Raw genomic sequence first — 22,563 nt, forward strand, 5'->3', positions numbered from 1 at the left:
CCGTTTAGATGGGCTGATCGGGAAATTACAGCATTCAAAAAGCTCAAAGAAAAGCTTACTTCGGACCCAGTATTGGTGTTACCGGACCTCCGAAAGGCTTTTGTTGTCCAGTGTGATGCATGTGGAAGTAGCATTGGTGTAGATCTCATGCAAGAGGGACATGTCATAGCGTATGAGAGTAGAGTTTTGCAAGATGCCGAGAAGCATTTACAGGTTTATGAGAAAGAGATGTTGGCTGTAATTCACGCTCTTTCTACATGGAAACACTACTTGCTTGGGGCTGATTTTACTGTACAGATAGATCATCAGACCTTGCGCTATTTCCTCACGCAGACTAAGCTTTCAGAGAAGCATATGCGTTGGGCAAACTTTTTGTCAATGTTTCACTTCCAGATTGTGCATGTGGAAGGCAAAAAGAATGTAGTGGCAGATGCTTTGTCACGCAAGCCACAGGTCTCTGCAGTTTCACTTGCTTATCATCATGAGCTTGATGAAATGAAAGAGCAGTATGCCCATGATGAGGACTTTGAAAGGTTGTATGATCAGATGTCTGAGGGTCAGCGGCATGAGCACTATACTCTCAGAGATGGGTTTTTATTAATGCATGGCAGACTGTGTGTTACCAGGCCATTGCGACTCAAGGTTATGATTGAAAGTCATGCTCCACTGTATGCAGGTCATAGGGGTATTGACGCCACGGTCAAAGCAGTGGAGACTTTCTTTTATTGGCTTACCTTGAGAAGAGATGTTGATGCCTTTGTGAGGCAATGCATCGTATGTCAGAAGGTAAAGTTTGACCGTCAGAAGACACCAGGGTTATTACAGCCTTTACCTATTCCGGATAGACCTTGGGAGAGCATTGCCATGGATTTTGTATTTGATCTTCCACGGACACAAACGGGAAATGATGGCATCTGGACTATCATATGCAAGTTCAGTAAGCAGGCTCATTTCATTCCCGTGCGTAAGACGATCAAAGTGGATCATATGGTGAAGTTGTTCATGGCAAACATCTTCAAGTATCATGGCTTGCCTACGTCTATCATTAGTGACCGTGATCCACGGATGACGAGTTTGTTTTGGAGAGGGTTGTTTGACAACATGGGTACAACTCTCAAGTTTTCATCGTCATTTCATCCACAGACAGATGGTCAGTCAGAAGAGGCTAACTCTACAGTATTGGATCTTCTCAAGTGTTATGTGTCAGAGCACAAGCAACAATGGGAAAAATATCTTCCTTTGGTGGAGTTTGCATATAACAACACTGTACATAGCTCGACAGGCAAGGCGCCTTTTGAGATTGTAGAAGGAGGGAAGAAGGTACCACCCATTTTGCATACAAAGGATAAGATCTTTGAGACTGATCAGTATGTGGAGAGCTTGGATGAAGCTTATCGGAGAGTTAAGTTGGCCCTCCAGAAAACTCAGCAGAAGCAAAAGAAAGCCGCAGACCGTCACAGACGTGATTTACAGTTTGCATTGGGTGATTGGGTTCTTTTGCGCTTTGAAAAGGCTAGACTCAAGAAGATGAAGGGTAAAGAGCGCTTATTCCCTAAGTTGAGCATGCGATATTATGGGCCTTTTCAGGTTTTGGAAAAGATTGGTGAGGTAACCTATCGTTTGAAGTTACCAGATCACTGGAGGATTCACAATGCTTTTCACGTGAGTCTTCTTAGACCTTTCCGTGGGGATGTGCCTGAGGATGTATCAGATGAGGCTCAGCCGGAAGTTGAGGAACTTGATGAGGTTTTGATTCCAGAGCAGATACTGGCACATAAAGAAAGGAAGGTACGAGGTAAAGTTTATGTATGGTTCACAGTGGTATACAACTTGGACTATTACTATGCCATTGGCTTGCCATTGGTTTGCAGTGAATGTTGATACATGTGTATGGACGCTGATCTTGCCATATTGTATATTTCACTTTGGATATTTTGATGCATCACCAGAATGCAATCGAGGACGCTTGCCATTTTTCAAGAGGGGGGTATGTCATGGCCCTGTGAAAATGGAACAGCACAAGTGTGGGCATGGTGGTTGTAGAGTCAGAATATTGAATGATTCACATGGGGGGTGCCCGGACAGAGTTAAAGATGTGTGGACATCCCTAGGTGTGAAGGGGGGAACTAGAACATTAAACTTTTAATGTTTATTAAAGTTGCCCCTAGGCCTTAGTGGCCCTAGGGAACTTTTAAAGTTTGGGGGGCCCTAGGATTTTTATGGGAAGGAGGCCACTCCACTTTTGGAGTGAGTGCTTCTCTCTCCTCCCCCTCTCTCTAGCTTTTGGAGAAGAGAGTTGTGGAGGCTTGTGGGTGTACATGCGTGGAAAAGCTGAGAAGGAGGAGGCGGCTGCTGAAGACTGTTTTGCTGCTGTTTTCTCTGTGCAAACCAGCTGTACAGCCTTGTACGGACAGGCTGCAGGTTTCCTCTTGGTCCACGCTACACTCAGGAACTGTTGCGGGTCTATCTCCCTGCTGGACAGGCTGCGCACAGAGACTGTACAGGCTGTGCAGACGAGTACACAGCACGTACAACACTGTACGACTGCCGTACAGTGTACGGACAGTCAGGTACAGCAAGTACTGCTGCAGGCGGCGTTGGACAGGTGCTGGACAGATCTGGCTGCGCAGATTCAGGCGAGCACAGGTGCAGACAGCAGGCGGCGTGTGCAAGTACAACTCCTGGCACGTATCCCGAGGTGGTACAGACGGGTACGGGGCTGTTTTTCAGATCTGTACTTTCAAAGACAGCATAGAAGTGAACACAAGGAGGAGGGTACAGACAAGTACGTGCATGGAAGTGAAGCAGGGTTGTGGAAACAAGTGCCTGCAAGTACAGATTGGTACCGTTGCTTCCTCCAGTGCTGATTCACGAGCTGATTTTCGTAAGCTCCTCATCTGTTCATCTATCTCTCTTTCCACTGCTTGATGTCTGTTGCAGATATGAGTTATCTGGCCCCTTGTGAGAGGAGGGGTATGGCAGATTGACAAGGGTTGAGACAGAGTTTGGACAGTACATGTGTGTATGAGCTGAGATGTTGTATCATGCACTTGAGTTATGCCAGATGTATGCTCATGGCTGCCCTGCTTAGTGGTCTTGGCTGATTAGAGGGAGGCACAGTGTGTTATTTGGAGACACAGATCTGTGTGCATAGATCCTCTGTGCTAAGAAGGATTGTGGGCCGTCAGATTGGACATACAGGTGTAATCTCTTGGCTGATTTTTGTTGTACTCAGCCATTCATATTTTTGGAATTGAATAAAGAAATACCGCAAGGGGCGCCAAGCTTTGGGGCCAACAGGTGTCGCCTTGTTTTCAGATTTGGGCATTCTAGCTCCAATCTGTTTTGTTTTCATATCCAGAGTACAAGTGGACGGGTGACTGCTAGTCTAGCGCACTCTGGTTTCTATCAGAGGCCGGCTCTTTTTTCAATTCTTTTGTGTTGCAATAATCATGGGTGGCTGGCTTCTTGCGCACCTGGAGTGAGCAGCAGATCTTCTTTACAATGAGGTCTGGCCCATTGGGAATACATGACTCCATGATGGCCCGATCTACCCCCTTTGATTGTACATAACTTGTTGGGCATCAGTGGTTGGGCGCACTTGTATCTCTTGGTGCTGTAAGCACACGTATGTATTGGGATTTCTAGTAATATAATCAGCTCTGTTTGCTTGTGTTTTTTCCTCCAAAAAAAGTAGCTTCAACATAGCATTGCCATCTGGTTCCATACATGTCTTCAAAAGACAATTTGACTTTGCCACATGTCATCCGGGTCTAGAAACTCTTCGCATAATACTTGCAGGCTTGGAAGGGTTTCCATAAAGGCTGATGATACTAGCTTGAACTTGAGAAAGTAAGAGTTTTCGTTTTTGACAATGACATGAAAATTTTTAGCTTTACACAATTTCTATGCAACTAGCCGAAATTTTGTGTGCTTTTTCAGTAATTTGTTGACTTACCTATTAGTGTCATATTGAGAAGGAAACTGCAATACCAGCTGCAATTTACTTGCTTGGTAAAAAAACATTCAAATCTGTCTAATATTGTCTATGCAGTGTTAATTTTATCATATGAAACTTTCAGAATGCATGCAAAGAAGCTGCAGCAGCAGGCAGGCAGTTGCGATTTGCTTGTATTTGATGAAGCTCACAGACTGAAGAACGATCAGACATGCACCAACAAAGTATCAGATTTATTATGTTCAGTATAACTTACCAAAGTTTTCTCAAAATTAAGTGTAGACTTTCTTAATCACCCTACAATCCCCTGCTGGTATCTTATTGCAACTTTTGAAGCAGGCTTTAGCGGGTCTTCAATGTCAAAGACGTGTGCTGTTATCTGGTACACCCATGCAGGTGAATTTTGGCTTTTATCTTCTCAAGGAGATTGAATCAGTACATGTACACTAACTATAAACTGTGTACAGAATGATATGGAAGAATTTTTTGCAATGGTCAATTTTACAAATCCAGGGATTCTTGGCGATGCAGCTACATTTCGACAATACTTCGAGGTTGTTACTTAAACATGGCCATTGGCACACCCAACTTGTACGCTCATTATGTTCAAGCATTGGGAAGGAGATCAGCTCACTTTGAGTTTTATACAGGCTCCGATTCTCAATGGGCGTGAACCAAGTGCAAGTGAAATGGACAGGGTCAAGGGGGCAGAGCGATCTGTTGAGCTTAGCGAAAAAGTTAACCCGGTAGCATGTGTGCTGCACTTCGATTGAAAAGCTTTTACTTTTTGAGAGAAACAGGTTGCTGACTGCTTGTTCTCTTGCAACGCAAAAACACAGTTCATATTACGACGAACAAATGCTTTGCTGTCAAACCATTTATCTCCAAAGGTATTCAACATTTCTTCAATTCAACTCTGCCAGACTGCCTCTATCCCTCTCCCTTACACACACACACACACACTCTAATCACCAGGTCTATCAAGGTCAGCTTGGCAACAAACCAGGATCAGCTTGTTGGCAAAGAAAAAATATTTCTAGAGGTGGGGTTAATGCATTTGCTCCCTCTACTTCTGGAAAACTTCGTCTTCAAGGATCAACACATACAGATGAGACAGTAAGGTTTCAAGTTGTTGTTAGCACATTTTTACTACATTATTTTTCTGCATACAAAGCGTACATGTACATGTGGTTGTTTGACACCTAGGCTTAATTGTCTTCCGGAATTTTGTGGTGCATTTGATAACCTAATGTGCCGTTTTTATGGGCTTCAATACGAGTAAGCAAAGTGCTTCTAATGTTTGGATAACTTTTGTGCTGTACTAGGTCATGAAGAATTGCAAAGGACTGAAACTGAGGAAAGAGAATTGGCCAATTTTTAAAAAAAAACGACTTCTCTCTTTGGGCAAAACTTCACATGGTACCAAAGGCACTTCAGTTGATCCGCCATTACCACATCATCAAGTGGTAGATTGGAGGGGACAAGATGATTTTCCGCAGCCTGTTTTTAACCAAGGCACATGTGGAAGTTGTTGGGTCGCTGCGAGCTTGGCTTGTGTTGCTGCAGTACATAAGATTGCAAAAGGGGGAAAACCGGAAGCTTTGTCAGTTCAATATGTGTTGGACCACTGTGAAAGAGGGTGTGGAACCGGCCTCTGATAGAAACGAGAGTGCGGTAGACTAGCAGTCACCCGTCCACTTGTAGTCTAGATATGAAAACAAAACAGATTGGAGCTAGAATGCCCAAATCTGAAAACAAGGCGACAGCTGTTGGCCCCAAAGCTTGGCATCCCTTGCGATATTTCTGTATTCAATTCCAAAAATATGAATGGCTGAGTACAACAAAAATCAGCCAAGAGATTACACCTGTATGTCCAATATGACGGCCCACAATCCTTCTTAGCACAGAGGATCTATGCACACAGATCTGTGTCTCCAAATAACACACTGTGCCTCCCTCTGATCAGCCAAGACCACTAAGCAGGGCAGCCATGAGCATACATCTGGCATAACTCAAGTGCATGATACAACATCTCAGCTCATACATACATGTACTGTCCAAACTCTGTCTCAACCCTTGTCAATCTGCCATATCCCTCCTCTCACAAGGGGCTAGATAACTCATATCTGCAAACAGACCTCAAGCAGTGGAAAGAGAGATAGATGAACAGATGAGGAGCTTACCAAAATCAGCTCGTGAATCAGCACTGGAGGAAGCAACGGTACCAATTTGTACTTGCAGGCACTTGTTTCCACAACCCTGCTTCACTTGCATGCACGTACTTGTCTGTACCCTCCTCCTTGTGTTCACTTCTATGCTGTCTTTGAAAGTACAGATCTGAAAAACAGCCCTGTACCCGTCTGTATCACCTCGAGATACGTGCCAGGAGTTGTACTTGCACACGCCGCCTGCTGTCTGCACCTGTGCTCGCCTGAATCTGCGCAGCCAGATCTGTCCAGCACTTGTCCAACGTCGCCTGCAGCAGTACTTGCTGTACCTGACTGTCCGTACACTGTACGACAGTCGTACAGTGTTGTACTTGCTGTGTACTTGTCTGCACAGCGTGTACAGAGTCTGTGCGCAGCCTGTCCAGTAGGGAGAGAGACCCGCAGCAGTACCTCAGTGTAGCGTGGACCAAGAGGAAACCTGCAGCTTGTCCGTACAAGGCTGTACGGCTGGTTTGCACAGAGAAAACACCAGCAAAACAGTCTTCAGCTTGCCGCTGCCTCCTTCTCAGCTTTTCCACGCATGTACACCCACAAGCCTCCACGACTCTCTTCCCCAAAAGCTAGAGAGAGGGGGAGGAGAGAGAAGCACTCACTCCAAAAGTGGAGTGGCCTCCACCCCATAAAAATCCTAGGGCCCCCCAAACTTTAAAAGTTCCCTAGGGCCACTAAGGCCTAGGGGCAACTTTAATAAACATTAAAAGTTTAATGTTCTAGTTCCCCCCTTCACACCTAGGGATGTCCACACATCTTTAACTCTGTCCGGGCACCCCCCATGTGAATCATTCAATATTCTGACTCTGCAACCACCATGCCCACACTTGTGCTGTTCCATTTTCACAGGGCCATGACATACCCCCCTCTTGAAAAATGGCAAGCGTCCTCGATTGCATTCTGGTGATGCATCAAAATATCCAAAGTGAAATATACAATATGGCAAGATCAGCGTTCCAATCTCTCTAAGCCATACACATGTATCAACATTCACTGCAAACCAATGGCATAGTAATAGTCCAAGTTGTATACCACTGTGAACCATACATATCCACAAAAATCTCATGTGACTAGTACACATATATCATAGAAGTCCCATAAACAGATGTACTGTCAACCATCAGTACCTTCGGGTGAGATAAAAACTGCACCAAGCGACCTCTAGATGTCATATGATTCTGTCTGTATCAAGGGAGTGGAGGTGCTACCCCCCCTCTTGAGCATCAGGTAATGCTCCAAACCCATGCTCTGTTGAACCTGAATGAGCCACAACAAGAGTCGGCTCTAACTCAAAGGCATCGAGATAAAGCTCCAAAACCTGAGGTGAATCTGTTAAGTCACCTTCCTCCATCCACTTCGCATCCATCGATGAATAGTTCTTGAACTTCACAAGATAGTGACGGTGATCAGCCTTAAAGATCTTATCCTTTGTATGCAAAATGGGTGGTACCTTCTTCCCTCCTTCTACAATCTCAAAAGGCGCCTTGCCTGTCGAGCTATGTACAGTGTTGTTATATGCAAACTCCACCAAAGGAAGATATTTTTCCCATTGTTGCTTGTGCTCTGACACATAACACTTGAGAAGATCCAATACTGTAGAGTTAGCCTATTCTGACTGACCATCTGTCTGTGGATGAAATGACGATGAAAACTTGAGAGTTGTATCCATGTTGTCAAACAACCCTCTCCAAAACAAACTCGTCATCCGTGGATCACGGTCACTAATGATAGACGTAGGCAAGCCATGATACTTGAAGATGTTCGCCATGAACAACTTCACCATATGATCCACTTTGATCGTCTTACGCACGGGAATGAAATGAGCCTGCTTACTGAACTTGCATATGATAGTCCAGATGCCATCATTTCCCGTTTGTGTCCGTGGAAGATCAAATACAAAATCCATGGCAATGCTCTCCCAAGGTCTATCCGGAATAGGTAAGGGCTGTAATAACCCTGGTGTCTTCTGACGGTCAAACTTTACCTTCTGACATACGATGCATTGCCTCACAAAGGCATCAACATCTCTTCTCAAGGTTGGCCAATAAAAGAAAGTCTCCACTGCTTTGACCGTGGCGTCAATACCTCTATGACCTGCATACGGTGGAGCATGACTTTCAATCATAACCTTGAGTCGCAATGGCCTGGTAACACACAGTCTGCCATGCATCAATAAAAACCCATCTCTGAGAGTATAGTGCTCATGCCGCTGACCCTCAGACATCTGATCATACAACCTTTCAAAATCCTCATCATGGACATACTGCTCTTCATTTCATCAAGCTCATGATGATAAGCAAGTGAAACTGCAGAGACCTGTGGCTTGCGTGACAAAGCATCTGCCACTACATTCTTTTTGCCTTCCACATGCACAATCTGGAAGTGAAACATTGACAAAAAGTTGGCCAACGCATATGCTTCTCTGAAAGCTTAGTCTGCGTGAGGAAGTAACGCAAGGTTTGATGATCTGTCTGTACAGTAAAATCAGCCCCAAGCAAGTAGTGTTTCCATGTAGAAAGAGCGTGAATTACAGCCAACATCTCTTTCTCATAAACCTGTAAATGCTTCTCGGCATCTTGCAAAACTCTACTCTCATAGGCTATGACATGTCCCTCTTGCATGAGATCTGCACCAATGCTACTTCCACATGCATCACACTGGACAACAAAAGCCTTTCGGAGGTCCGGTAACACCAATATTGGGTCCGAAGTAAGCTTTTCTTTGAGCTTTTTGAATGCTGTAATTTCCCGATCAGCCCATCTAAACGGAGTTGCTTTCTTCATCAAAGCATGAAGAGGCGAAGCAATTTCAGCAAAGTGCCGTATGTAACGCCTGTAATAGGAACACAATCCTAGAAAGCTGCGTACATCATGCACGGTCCTCAAAGCTGGCCAATTAAGTATTGCTTCCACCTTTGCTGGATCCATACGGACTCCATGCGCAGACACAATGTGCCCCAAGAAATGTATCTCCTGCAAAAAGAACTCACTCTTCTTGCCACCACACGTGAAAACACCTTCCACTGCAGTCCATGCTGTAAAAACAGCCTTCAAATCTCCTGTCCTTATCTAACATAGACAAATTAGACTTAGACTCATCATCTTGTGCATCCTTTACATAAATCAAGTACGCGGAAAGATGCTTTTTCATTACTGATGAAATTGCCGAAGCGGATACAATAGGAACAGATTCCCCTTTGAGTTTTACATCCAATACATGTTCTTTCCCTCTATGAGTCAGAGTGATTTTCCTATTGTAAGTATCCACCACCGCATGTACTCTGTGGTACCATGGCATCCCCAACAAAACATCACAGCCATCCAAAGGCATGATGAAGAACTCTTCGCTGTCCACATAACCCTGCAAATGAAGCCGAAGCTTCCCAATGATAGGAGTAACGGGTTCTGCATACCCTGGATAAGCCATATTAGCCTCATGTAACGGCCCCATCTCCTCTGCGCGAATCCCCAATCGGCCAGCCAAATCTGGTGAAATGAAGTTGGCTCTAGCACCTGTGTCAAAGAAGATCAAGGCATTCTGATCTCTCACTTTGCCCCATGCCCTGCACAACTCTGTGGCTTCACCACCTGGCTGTTCCCCCACAAGATCAGGAACTAAGCCTGCAGAAGGTTTTTTCTTTGGCTTGGGCTCTCCTTTATTGTCAGAGTCCTTTTGGGACTTTCTTTTGGGACAATTGAATGACATATGCCCTCTCAAAGCCTATCTTTCCTCAGAAGTCCTCTTGGGCATTGGCAACTTCTTATACTTTGTCTCTGAAGACCCTTTAGCATCACGAGAAGCATGCCCAAATTTTTCAGCTTTCTTGCCCAATTTCTTACTGCCTTTAAACCCAGATGAACCACCTGTGAGTAACGCATTAGCTTTCATAGCATTTTCAATCATTTGTGACATGTTCGTTACTCGTCTTTATACAATAATCTCGTACCTCTTTGGGCAGCCCACAACAATACTTCTCTACCTGCCCAGATAATGGCACCGCACGATAAGAAGTCACTGGGAGTAAAGCTTCCCAAAACTTCTTGTCATAATCCTCCAAACTATCACACTTTGAAGCATCCAACTTGTGCCATACGGTCATAACATCCACCTCAAATGTAGATGTGAGCCATACGGAAGAGAAAACCTGTTTAAATTGGACCCATGTGGTGGGTGCTATGCCCTGCAAAAGAAGAGTAGACCACCACTGCAAAGCATTGCCCTTGAGAAAAGTGGCAGCTTTCCTCACCTTAGAGAACTCTGTGTAATTCCCACCAGAAAAAGTAGCATCAAACTGCTGTAAAAAGATAAGTGCTTTCAATTTATCCTTGGCCCCACTAAATGTGTCAAACTTCACTGCAGCTCCCCCTTCCTTGTAATCCTTCGCCTTTCCCATAGGCGTTAGATTATCATATGGAAGTGGCTTCGCAAGATTGCTGCCCCCAACATTCATGCCCATCATTGGGTCAACATTTCCCATTCCCACACCAGGCATACCATACATACCAGCCATGTTTCCAAACATTCCATTATGCATACCTGGCTGCATACCACCAAACATATTGCCTTGCATCCCAGGTTGCATGCCTCCAAACATATTTCCTTGCATACTGGACTGCATACCACCATACATATTCCCTTGCATTCCAGGCTGAAAATTGGCTCCAAAAGGCTCGTACATACTGTCACGTGCATCCCGCACTTGGATGCCACGTAGACATTTCTGTACAGAAGGTGCAGGACCTGGGATGGTGAACTGGTCCCATGTGAGCCCAGTCCGGGACGAGTCAGCCAGGGATCCATCTCAGTCGTCCGAGGTCAGGTGTGCATTGTCCTGCACATGAGTCCAAGGTCAGGTGTGCGTTGTCCTGCACATGAAGCAGTGCCAGTCCGCGCTGTGAGTCTCCCTCTGGAATGATGTCAGATGTGCTGTGTATCTGGTTTGCAACTGGATGCCAGACATCTGTAGGCATGTAGTTTGCATGTAGAGATGGGGCCAGCCCATAGGGCTACCCCAGGGCAAGGATTTGCATTGGCATAATTAGCATGGGCATGGGGGAGGTATAGAACCACCCCCAAGGGGCCAGGAGGGCCCACATTGTGCCCACCAGCCATGGCTTGGGCTGGAAGGACAGTCGGCCAGGCCTAGGGCTGCTGGACAGGCAGCCGACAGGGGTAGAAGCCCTGCCCAGCCAGTCGGCCAGGTGTGGGGGGCAGTCCCCACACCCATGCGCAGATGCCCAGCACCCTGGTACTGTCCCAGAAGTACATGCGCAGGCTGGACAGAATTTATTATGGTGTGAATTCATTATTTGCACAAGACACAGTCGTGGGAGCTTCATAAAGCCAGCCGACTGGATGCTTTGAAGGGTATAAAAGCCCAGCCCATAATCCCATTATAGCATCTCATAATTCACCAAGAGCCTCAAGCATTCAAGGGCCAGGACAGCCAAGGGTTTGCTAAAGCTAAGGGGTGAAGGACTGAAGGTCAAGGGCAGGTTTTCCAGCCAAGAAAAGGTCAAGTACTTTTGTATTTGTTTCAGATTTACATCATTCTAATAAAGCAAATACACCATCCGTGGTGGGGGCCCTACAGAGGGTAATTGGGACCCAATACTGTGTCCTCTCCATCTCCCCCTTCTCTCTCTATTTTCTGCACATCGTCTTTCAGTTTGTGCGTTAATTCCGTCGCGAAAAGAGTGCTGTTTTCTGAGTTTTGAAGTACCGATCCTTCTCCGAAGCTTCCGCATATTACAGTGGTATCAGAGCCTACTTCAAGGACGAAGATTCAGCAAAGAAAACCAGAAAATTTTTCGCTCGTGTGGTTGGTTTTTAGACGCCGGTGGACTACCCTTTTCGGAGTGACTCCTGTCCCTCGAAGGACGGTTGGTTTTTAGCCTCCGGAAGCCTCCGGAAGTCTCCCACACAGATAGTGGATGGTCAGATTGCGTTCCGGAAAGGAACTGAATATTCCCGCTATGGCGAATTTCGGCGACGAGAGAGAACCAGAACCATGGGACCAGAGTGCACCAGGCAGCCCAGCTAGGGCACCCGGCTTGAGTGTACAAGACATGTTCCAGCAGATGATGCGAGCAATCGCAGACCAGACAACCAAGTTGGACGAGCAGAAGGCGCGGATTTTGGCTCTGGAGGAGCGTTCTCGCTCTCCAGCGTCGCGTTTTCCATCTCCTCCTCCCTCTCCTTCCGTACCCCAGATACCAGATCCTCGTCACAGGGACCCTCTCGAGGGGTCACAGCCGCAGTCAAGCTCCTTGCTTGAGAGGCAGATACGGGCATTGGAGATTCGACAACGAGAAGACGAAGCCATGCGACGAGTGGAACACGAGCGTTACCTCCAAGCTTTGGACGCCAGATTGACACCGGCGGCGCCCTCGAATCATTTTCCCGAGAAAATGAACTTCAGTAAGTATAATGGTAAACTCGATCCCACTACTCTGTATTCATGGTTACATCAATTTGAAGCTTACTTTGCCGCAGTTAGGAAATCAGATATTGACAAAGTGATCTTAGCCAGTTGGTATTTGGAAGGTGAGGCCATTCCTTGGTGGACTCAGTGGGCTCATGCCCACACCAGATCAGGTATGGCAGCTTATGGGTGGGACGAGTTCGTCCGTGACCTTAAGCAGCGGTTTTTACCGCCCCACTACCTTGAGCGACTCGAAGACGAGTTCAGGGGAGCGCGTCAGAATGCGCAACCAGTCCTTCAGTTTGCCAATAGAATTTCGACCTTGTGTCTACAATTAGGCTTATCTGATGCGGACAAGAAAGGGCAGTTTTTGTATGGCCTGGACACGCAAATCCAATGGGAGGTGCGTATGTTTAGGCCAGCCACCTTTGAGGACGCACTCTCGCTTGCGCAGAGTGCAGAAATGAAACACAATGGTGGCAAGCCCAAGACTTCCCAGCCGGCTTCTCCCAAGGCTAACGCCTCGGGGGGCAAAAGCCAGAACCAGACGGGGTCTTCCCCAGGACAGAGCCCGGGAGCCTCTGGCTCCAAGAACTCGAACAATGCGTCTAAGCTTACTCCAGACCAGAAAGCGGAGGCAGGCAAGACAGGTGGCAAGTTGAGTGCTGAGGAGCTTGCTCAGTACAGGAAGGAGGGTAGATGTTACTTTTGTCACACAAAAGGACATACTTCTCGGGATTGTCCGAAGAAGCCTCCAAAGGCCGCCGCCGCCTCCACAGCTTCCGTGGTGAGCACAGCTCCACCACAGATCCCAGCGGCTACCCCTACTTCTTCAACCCCCGGTGCTTCAGTTGGAGCAATTATTAGCCGGGAGCTCGAAGATAAGCAGAAGGGCGCCCATGACCAGGAGTATGAGCGCAACGAATTGCTCAAGTCCTTTGGCTACATAGGTGGCCAGAGAGTCGTTGTCTTGTTTGACAGCGGCAGCACGGAGGATGTGATCACGGAAGAGGCCGCTAGGCGTGCCCGCTTCGAGCTCACTCCGGTGGACAAACAAGTTGAGGGTTTTAGCACAAGTATGACTACGAGCGTCAAGTATGAAGCTCTAGGTGCTAAATTAGTCATTCAGGGCATAGAGTTTGTGCGTGACTTTATGGTTGCCCCTCTTGTAGGAGCAGACATAATTTTGGGTATCCAGTGGTTTCACAAGTTCCTTCCTGATGTCAAGTGGGACAAGCACACGTTCCAGATTGATCGGAATGTGTCAAACACCCCTGTGACCATTAAGTGTGAGCCAGGTATTCCAAACTTTCCGCTCATAAGCCACTTGCAGGCTAAGCGAGCAGTCAGGAAAGGCGCACAGTGTGCGATGATTTACATCCAGACAGCCCAGACGGTGGCCAGTGCTTCCGAGAAGTACTCGGTTCTCCATGAAAAGTTCCAGAAGATTTTTCTTCGGGACAGTCTCCCTCCCCAGCTTCCCCCGTCCAGACCGGAGGATCACAAGATTGACCTCCTCCCAGGCTCGGAACCCCCGAGCAAGTTTCCGTATCGCCTTTCTAAGGCAATGGAATCGGAGTTGGACCGCCAACTCCAAGAATTGTTGCAAGCTGGCTTCATCCGCCCCAGCGTGTCGCCGTTTGCAGCACCGATCTTATTTGTCAAGAAGAAAGATGGGTCTTCTCGGTTGTGTGTCGATTATCGTGCACTCAACAAGCTGACTATCAAGAGCAGATTCCCGATGCCTCGAATTGACTATATTCTGGAGAGGCTGAATGGAGCTAAGGTGTTCTCTAAATTGGATTTAAAGAGTGGGTACCACCAGGTTCGGATTGTTGAGGGGGACATCCCCAAGACAGCTTTCCGTACAGAACGGGCCCACTATGAATTTGTGGTCATGCCATTTGGTTTGACGAACGCCCCAGCTACATTTAACCGCATGATGATGCGTATTTTCCGGGAGTTGATTGGAGTGTGTGTGTTCATATTTTTGGACGACATACTCATATTTTCAGCTACAGTTGAGCAGCATGACATTGATGTGGAGAAAGTCCTTAAGTTGCTGGAAAGCAACGAGCTCTATATCAATGAAAAGAAGTCAGAATTTTATCTGTTCCAGGTACATTACTTGGGATATATCATTAGTGCCGAAGGCATTCGACTAGATCCGGCTAAAGTGGCCGAGATTGTGAACTGGGAAGTACCTCAGACTGCTTATGACATTAGATCATTTGTGGGTATATGCCAGGCATATTCCACCCACATTGACAGGTTTTCTGATCTCTCGGCAGACCTCACCGATCTGCTAAAGGGAGTGAAAACAAGGAGGCAAAAGATTCGAATGACTCCACGAGCGTTGGAGGCATTCCAGAACCTCAAGGTGGCTTTGTCTGAAGCGCCTTGTCTAGCCCTTGCCTCGTGGGACGAACCATTTCAGGTGATCACCGATGCGAGTAACATCGCAATTGGCGGTGTATTGCAACAGAATGGTCATCCAGTAGCTTACATGTCTCGTAAGTTACTGCCCGCCGAAAAAAATTACTCAGTCTACGATCGTGAACTCCTAGCAGTCATTCAGGCCTTGAAACATTGGAAACATTTTCTGTATGGCCGTGACTTCGAGGTTCGCACTGACCATCAGGCATTGCGCTGGATTCAGACGATGCCCAGTGCACAGTGGAGTGATCGACAGCACCGCTGGAGTCAGATATTCCAGCAGTTTGGTGGCATGATTGAGTACCTTCCAGGAAAGGCCAATCCAGTGGCCGATGCTTTAAGCAGGAAGGGACAAGTAGCTGCGATTCAGACCACTAGACTAGACCTTGTTGGTACTGGACTAGACGCCATGAAGCACACGTACGCGGATTCCGAGGAATTCGGTACACAGTGGGAACAGGCATTGGATGCCACAGGACCATGCCATTTTCTGATACGCGATGGTTGGCTTTACTACAAAGGCCGACTGTGTGTCATGAAATCATTCCGGGCAGCTCTTCTCCATGATGCCCATGACGCCATTACAGGTGGTCATAGGGGCATGAATTCGACTCTGGAGAAGTTAGAACGGCAATACTATTGGCCAAAGATGAGGCGTGATGTGTTTACCTATGTACAACGCTGTGACATTTGTCAAAAGGTGCAAGCTCCTCGTGGAAAGAAGATAGGGTTGTTACAACCTTTGCCAATTCCTGAGGGCCCTTTCCAAGACATTTCGATGGACTTTGTCACAAATCTGCCTCCCAGTCCGAGTAAGCGTAATACACAGTGTTTGACTATTGTTGACAGGTTCAGCAAATTTGTGATGCTTATTCCTTGCAGGGCCAATGTGACCGCCGAGGACGTTGCCCAGCTTTTCATTCGGCATTGGTACCCGATTGGTGGGATTCCTAGGACCATAGTGTCAGACCGAGATGCCAAGTTTACCAGTCATTTTTGGAGGGCATTGTTTGATAATTTTGGTACTAAGTTGAATTTTTCCAGTGCATTCCACCCACAGACAGATGGCCAGACAGAGATATACAACCAGTTGGCCTTTGATGTGCTGAAGTGTTATGTCCACGATCAGCAAGGTAAGTGGGAATCGTTTTTGCCTTTAGTTCAAGCTGTTTTGAATGACTCTTTTTCTTCAGCTATTGGCAGGACTCCATATGAGGCAGCGTTTGGAAGGCCTTTCCAGTCGTTGTTAACCAGGACGTCGTCTTCAGTACCGGAGGCGAACAGAGTGACGGAGTCTTACCAGGAGATCCTAGAGTCCGTCAAAGACAGATTGGCTAAAGCGCAAGAGGCCTACACTCGACAGGCCAATAAAGACCGAAGGGACATGAAGTTTTCGGAAGGAGATTGGGTATATCTTCGGATTATGAAGCAAAGATTAAAGCAGGTGGGCAAGCGATGCCCAAAGTTGTCTTTCAGGAGCTTCGGACCATTCCCCATCCGGAAAAAGATTAATGAGGTGTCTATGCAGTTAAAGCTACCTCCGAGTTGGACTATGCACGATGTATTTCATGTCAGTTGGTTGAAGCCATATGCAGGTCCACCCCCTTCAGAGGTCAAAGACGAAGCGGAACCAGACATCATTGATGAAGCAGAAGTAATGGTTCCAGAACAGATCCTTCTGCACCGTTTCAAGCATGGCTCAGGCCGAAGACTACGACAGTTCCTCACGAAGTTTCAAGACCGAGGAACTCATGAAGCGGTATGGCTCGACAAGGAATTCTTCGAAGACTATCCGGCTTTATTGACGGATTATTTGGAGGCTATGCAGCTTCCGTCAAGTTAAGCAGAAGGGGATGTCACGTGCATCCCGCACTTGGATGCCACGTAGACATTTCTGTACAGAAGGTGCAGGACCTGGGATGGTGAACTGGTCCCATGTGAGCCCAGTCCGGGACGAGTCAGCCAGGGATCCATCTCAGTCGTCCGAGGTCAGGTGTGCATTGTCCTGCACATGAGTCCAAGGTCAGGTGTGCGTTGTCCTGCACATGAAGCAGTGCCAGTCCGCGCTGTGAGTCTCCCTCTGGAATGATGTCAGATGTGCTGTGTATCTGGTTTGCAACTGGATGCCAGACATCTGTAGGCATGTAGTTTGCATGTAGAGATGGGGCCAGCCCATAGGGCTACCCCAGGGCAAGGATTTGCATTGGCATAATTAGCATGGGCATGGGGGAGGTATAGAACCACCCCCAAGGGGCCAGGAGGGCCCACATTGTGCCCACCAGCCATGGCTTGGGCTGGAAGGACAGTCGGCCAGGCCTAGGGCTGCTGGACAGGCAGCCGACAGGGGTAGAAGCCCTGCCCAGCCAGTCGGCCAGGTGTGGGGGGCAGTCCCCACACCCATGCGCAGATGCCCAGCACCCTGGTACTGTCCCAGAAGTACATGCGCAGGCTGGACAGAATTTATTATGGTGTGAATTCATTATTTGCACAAGACACAGTCGTGGGAGCTTCATAAAGCCAGCCGACTGGATGCTTTGAAGGGTATAAAAGCCCAGCCCATAATCCCATTATAGCATCTCATAATTCACCAAGAGCCTCAAGCATTCAAGGGCCAGGACAGCCAAGGGTTTGCTAAAGCTAAGGGGTGAAGGACTGAAGGTCAAGGGCAGGTTTTCCAGCCAAGAAAAGGTCAAGTACTTTTGTATTTGTTTCAGATTTACATCATTCTAATAAAGCAAATACACCATCCGTGGTGGGGGCCCTACAGAGGGTAATTGGGACCCAATACTGTGTCCTCTCCATCTCCCCCTTCTCTCTCTATTTTCTGCACATCGTCTTTCAGTTTGTGCGTTAATTCCGTCGCGAAAAGAGTGCTGTTTTCTGAGTTTTGAAGTACCGATCCTTCTCCGAAGCTTCCGCATATTACACATACCCATGCCTCCCTGAGGATAACCCCCAGTCATAGATTGGAACACCGAGCCACCACCAAAATAACCTGGATGCATATTCTGCTGAGGAATAGGTGGCTGTCCATAGAAGGAACTCTGAGAGTTTGCACCATAAGTATGCTGCATGTTCGGAAACTGGGCAAAAGATGGTTCCTGTGGGATGGCACCACTATGACCCTGTGGAAGATTCTTTGAACGAACCTTCTTCTTCTTTTTCTCGGGTTCTGTGCGAGATCTCATAAATTCAGCAAATCTCTCACTCTGTGTGAGCTGCATAAAAGTATCCATAACACTAGCCAAATGATCTTTGAACCGAGCATCATCATCCTCTTTACCATGCACATCTTTTGGCTGTGTTACATCCTCATAAGGCTCAACATTTGCAGCCTGTTCTCTTGCAAAAATATCCTCAGATACATCTCTCTCAAGAGAAGTCTCTTGCTCTTCTTCTTCATGATAGAAGTACTCATCCTCTGTATCAGACATGTTTGCTGAATTTTCAGCGATGGCTTTCTTCAAAGCAACCACGAGCTCATCCCCTTCAAAAAATTGATGATTAGTCCCGGCAACGGAACCTTGAAACCGGCCTCTAATAGAAACTAGAGTGCAGTAGACTAGCAGTCACCCGTCCACTTGTAGTCTAGATGTGAAAACAAAACAGATTGGAGCTAGAGCGCCCAAATCTGAAAACAAAGCGACACCTGTTGGCCCCAAAGCTTGGCGCCCCTTGCGGTATTTCTTTATTCAATTCCAAAAATATGAATGGCTGAGTACAACAAAAATCAGCCAAGAGATTACACCTGTATGTCCAATCTGATGGCCCACAATACCTCTTAGCACAGAGGATCTATGCACACAGATCTGTGTCTCCAAATAACACACTGTGCCTCCCTCTGATCATCCAAGACCACTAAGCAGGGCAGCCATGAGCATACATCTGGCATAACTCAAGTACATGATTCAACATCTCAGCTCATACATACATGTACTGTCCAAACTCTGTCTCAACCCTTGTCATCTCTCAAAGCCTGTCTTTCCTCACAAGTCCTTTTGGGCATTGGCAACTTCTTATACTTGTCTCTGAAGACCCTTTAGCATCACGAGAAGCATGCCCAAATTTCTTGCTCAATTTCTTACTGCCTTTAAACCCAGATGAACCTCCTATGAGTAACGCATTAGCTGTCATAGCATTTTCAATCATCTGTGACATGTTCGTTACTCTTGTCTTGATACAATAATCTCGTACCTCTTTGGGCAGCCCACAACAATACTTCTCTACCTGCTCAGATAATGGCACCGCACGATAAGAAGTCACTGGGAGTAAAGTTTCCCAAAACTTCTTGTTATAATCCTCCAAACTATCACACTTTGAAGCATCCAACTTGTGCCATGCGGTCATAACATCCACCTCAAATGTAGATGTGAGCCATACAGAAGAGAAAACCTGTTTAAATTGGACCCATGTGGTGGGTGCTATGCCCTGCAAAAGAAGAGTAGACCACCACTGCAAAGCATTGCCCTTGAGAAAAGTGGCAGCTTTCCTCACCTTAGAGGTCTCTGTGTAATTCCCACCAGAAAAAGCAGCATCAAACTGCTGTAAAAAGGTAAGTGCTTTCAATTTATCCTTGGCCCCACTGAATGTGTCAAATCACTGCAGCTCCCCCTTTCTTGTAATCCTTCGCCTTTCCCATAGGCGTTAGATTATCATATGGAAGTGGCTTCGCAAGATTGCTGCCCCCAACATTCATGCCCATCATTGGGTCAACATTTCCCATTCCCACACCAGGCATACCATACATTCCAGCCATGTTTCCAAACATTCCGTTATGCATACCTGGTTGCATACCACCAAACATATTGCCTTGCATCCCAGGTTGCATGCCTCCAAACATATTTCCTTGCATATCGGACTGCATACCACCATACATATTCCCCTGCATGCCAGGCTGAAAATTGGCTCCAAAAGGCCCGTACATATCCATGCCTCCCTGAGGGTAACCAGATTGGAACACCGAGCCACCACCAAAATAACCTGGATGCATATTCTGCAGAGGAATAGGTGGCTGTCCATAGAAGGAACTCTGAGAGTTTGCAACATAAGCATGCTGCAACGGAACCTTGGAACCGGCCTCTGATAGAAACCAGAGTGCGGTAGACTAGCAGTCACCCGTCCACTTGTAGTCTAGATATGAAAACAAAACAGATTGGAGCTAGAATGCCCAAATCTGAAAACAAGGCGACAGCTGTTGGCCCCAAAGCTTGGCGTCCCTTGCGGTATTTCTGTATTCAATTCCAAAAATATGAATGGCTGAGTACAACAAAAATCAGCCAAGAGATTACACCTGTATGTCCAATATGACGGCCCACAATCCTTCTTAGCACAGAGGATCTATGCACACAGATCTGTGTCTCCAAATAACACACTGTGCCTCCCTCTGATCAGCCAAGACCTCTAAGCAGGGCAGCCATGAGCATACATCTGGCATAACTCAAGTGCATGATACAACATCTCAGCTCATACATACATGTACTGTCCAAACTCTGTCTCAACCCTTGTCAATCTGCCATACCCCTCCTCTCACAAGGGGCCAGATAACTCATATCTGCAACAGACCTCAAGCAGTGGAAAGAGAGATAGATGAACAGATGAGGAGCTTACCAAAATCAGCTCGTGAATCAGCACTGGAGGAAGCAACGGTACCAATTTGTACTTGCAGGCACTTGTTTCCACAACCCTGCTTCACTTGCATGCACGTACTTGTCTGTACCCTCCTCCTTGTGTTCACTTCTATGCTGTCTTTGAAAGTACAGATCTGAAAAACAGCCCCGTACTCGTCTGTATCACCTCGAGATACGTGCCAGGAGTTGTACTTGCACACGCCGCCTGCTATCTGCACCTGTGCTCGCCTGAATCTGCGCAGCCAGATCTGTCCAGCACTTGTCCAACGTCGCCTGCAGCAGTACTTGCTGTACCTGACTGTCCGTACACTGTACGACAGTCGTACAGTGTTGTACTTGATGTGTACTTGTCTGCACAGCCTGTACAGAGTTTGTGCGCAGCCTGTCCAGTAGGGAGATAGACCCGCAGCAGTACCTCAGTGTAGCGTGGACCAAGAGGAAACCTGCAGCCTGTCCGTACAAGGCTGTACGGTTGGTTTGCACAGAGAAAACACCAGCAAAACAGTCTTCAGCTTGCCGCCGCCTCCTTCTCAGCTTTTTGACGCATGTACACCCACAAGCCTCCACGACTCTCTTCCCCAAAAGATAGAGAGAGGGGGAGGAGAGAGAAGCACTCACTCCAAAAGTGGAGTGGCCTCCTCCCCATAAAAATCCTAGGGTCCCCAAACTTTAAAAGTTCCCTAGGGCCACTAAGGCCTAGGGGCAACTTTAATAAACATTAAAAGTTTAATGTTCTAGTTTCCCCCTTCACACCTAGGGATGTCCACACATCTTTAACTCTAAACCCTAAACCCTAAACCCTAAACCCTAAACCCTAAACCGGCTGCAAGTCACATGAGATTTTTGTGGATATGTATGGTTCACAGTGGTATACAACTTGGACTATTACTATGCCATTGGTTTGCAGTGAATGTTGATACATGTGTATGGCTTAGAGAGATTGGGACGCTGATCTTGCCATATTGTATATTTCACTTTGGATATTTTGATGCATCACCAGAATGCAATCGAGGACGCTTGCCATTTTTCAAGAGGGGGGTATGTCATGGCCCTGTGAAAATGGAACAGCACAAGTGTGGGCATGGTGGTTGCAGAGTCAGAATATTGAATGATTCACATGGGGGGTGCCCGGACAGAGTTAAAGATATGTGGACATCCCTAGGTGTGAAGGAGGGAACTAGAACATTAAACTTTTAATGTTTATTAAAGTTGCCCCTAGAACCTTAGTGGCCCTAGGGAACTTTTAAAGTTTGGGGGGCCCTAGGATTTTTATGGGGAGGAGGCCACTCCACTTTTGGAGTGAGTGCTTCTCTCTCCTCCCCCTCTCTCTAGCTTTTGGGGAAGAGAGTCGTGGAGGCTTGTGGGTGTACATGCGTGGAAAAGCTGAGAAGGAGGAGGCGGTTGCTGAAGACTGTTTTGCTGCTGTTTTCTCTGTGCAAACCAGCCGTACAGCCTTGTACGGACAGGCTGCAGGTTTCCTCTTGGTCCACGCTACACTCAGGAACTGCTGCGGGTCTCTCTCCCTGCTGGACAGGCTGCGCACAGACTCTGTACAGGCTGTGCAGACAAGTACACAGCAAGTACAACATTGTATGACTGCCGTACAGTGTACGAACAGTCAGGTACAGCAAGTACTGCTGCAGGCGGCGTTGGACAGATCTGGCTACGCAGATTTAGGCGAGCACAGGTGCAGACAGCAGGCGGCGTGTGCAAGTACAACTCTTGACACGTATCCCGAGGTGGTACAGACGGGTACGGGGCTGTTTTTCAGATCTGTACTTTCAAAGACAGCATAAAAGTGAACACAAGGAGGAGGGTACAGACAAGTACGTGCATACAAGTGAAGCAGGGTTGTGGAAACAAGTGCCTGCAAGTACAAATTGGTACCGTTGCTTCCTC

At 47.1% G+C, this 22,563-nt stretch overlaps 2 protein-coding genes across 2 annotated transcripts in view; both read left to right on the plus strand.

Annotated features, from left to right (window-relative positions):
- LOC147629313 (uncharacterized) overlaps positions 1-22,563 on the plus strand; it is a 58,784-nt gene that overhangs the window by 18,204 nt on the left and 18,017 nt on the right. The window lies entirely within an intron of this gene.
- On the plus strand, positions 3,773-4,915 carry LOC147629315 (DNA repair and recombination protein RAD54-like). The gene is made up of 4 exons (XM_086812991.1): positions 3,773-4,182; positions 4,298-4,354; positions 4,426-4,512; positions 4,609-4,915. The coding sequence occupies exons 1-4, from the start codon at positions 4,084-4,086 to the stop codon at positions 4,729-4,731; spliced, it is 366 nt and encodes a 121-aa protein (XP_086669117.1). The 5' UTR covers positions 3,773-4,083; the 3' UTR covers positions 4,732-4,915.

Source organism: Cibotium barometz, chromosome 18 (assembly GCF_041138505.1).
Source record: "Cibotium barometz isolate CiBa-2024 chromosome 18, ASM4113850v1, whole genome shotgun sequence".
NCBI classification, from domain to species: Eukaryota; Viridiplantae; Streptophyta; class Polypodiopsida; order Cyatheales; family Cibotiaceae; genus Cibotium; species Cibotium barometz.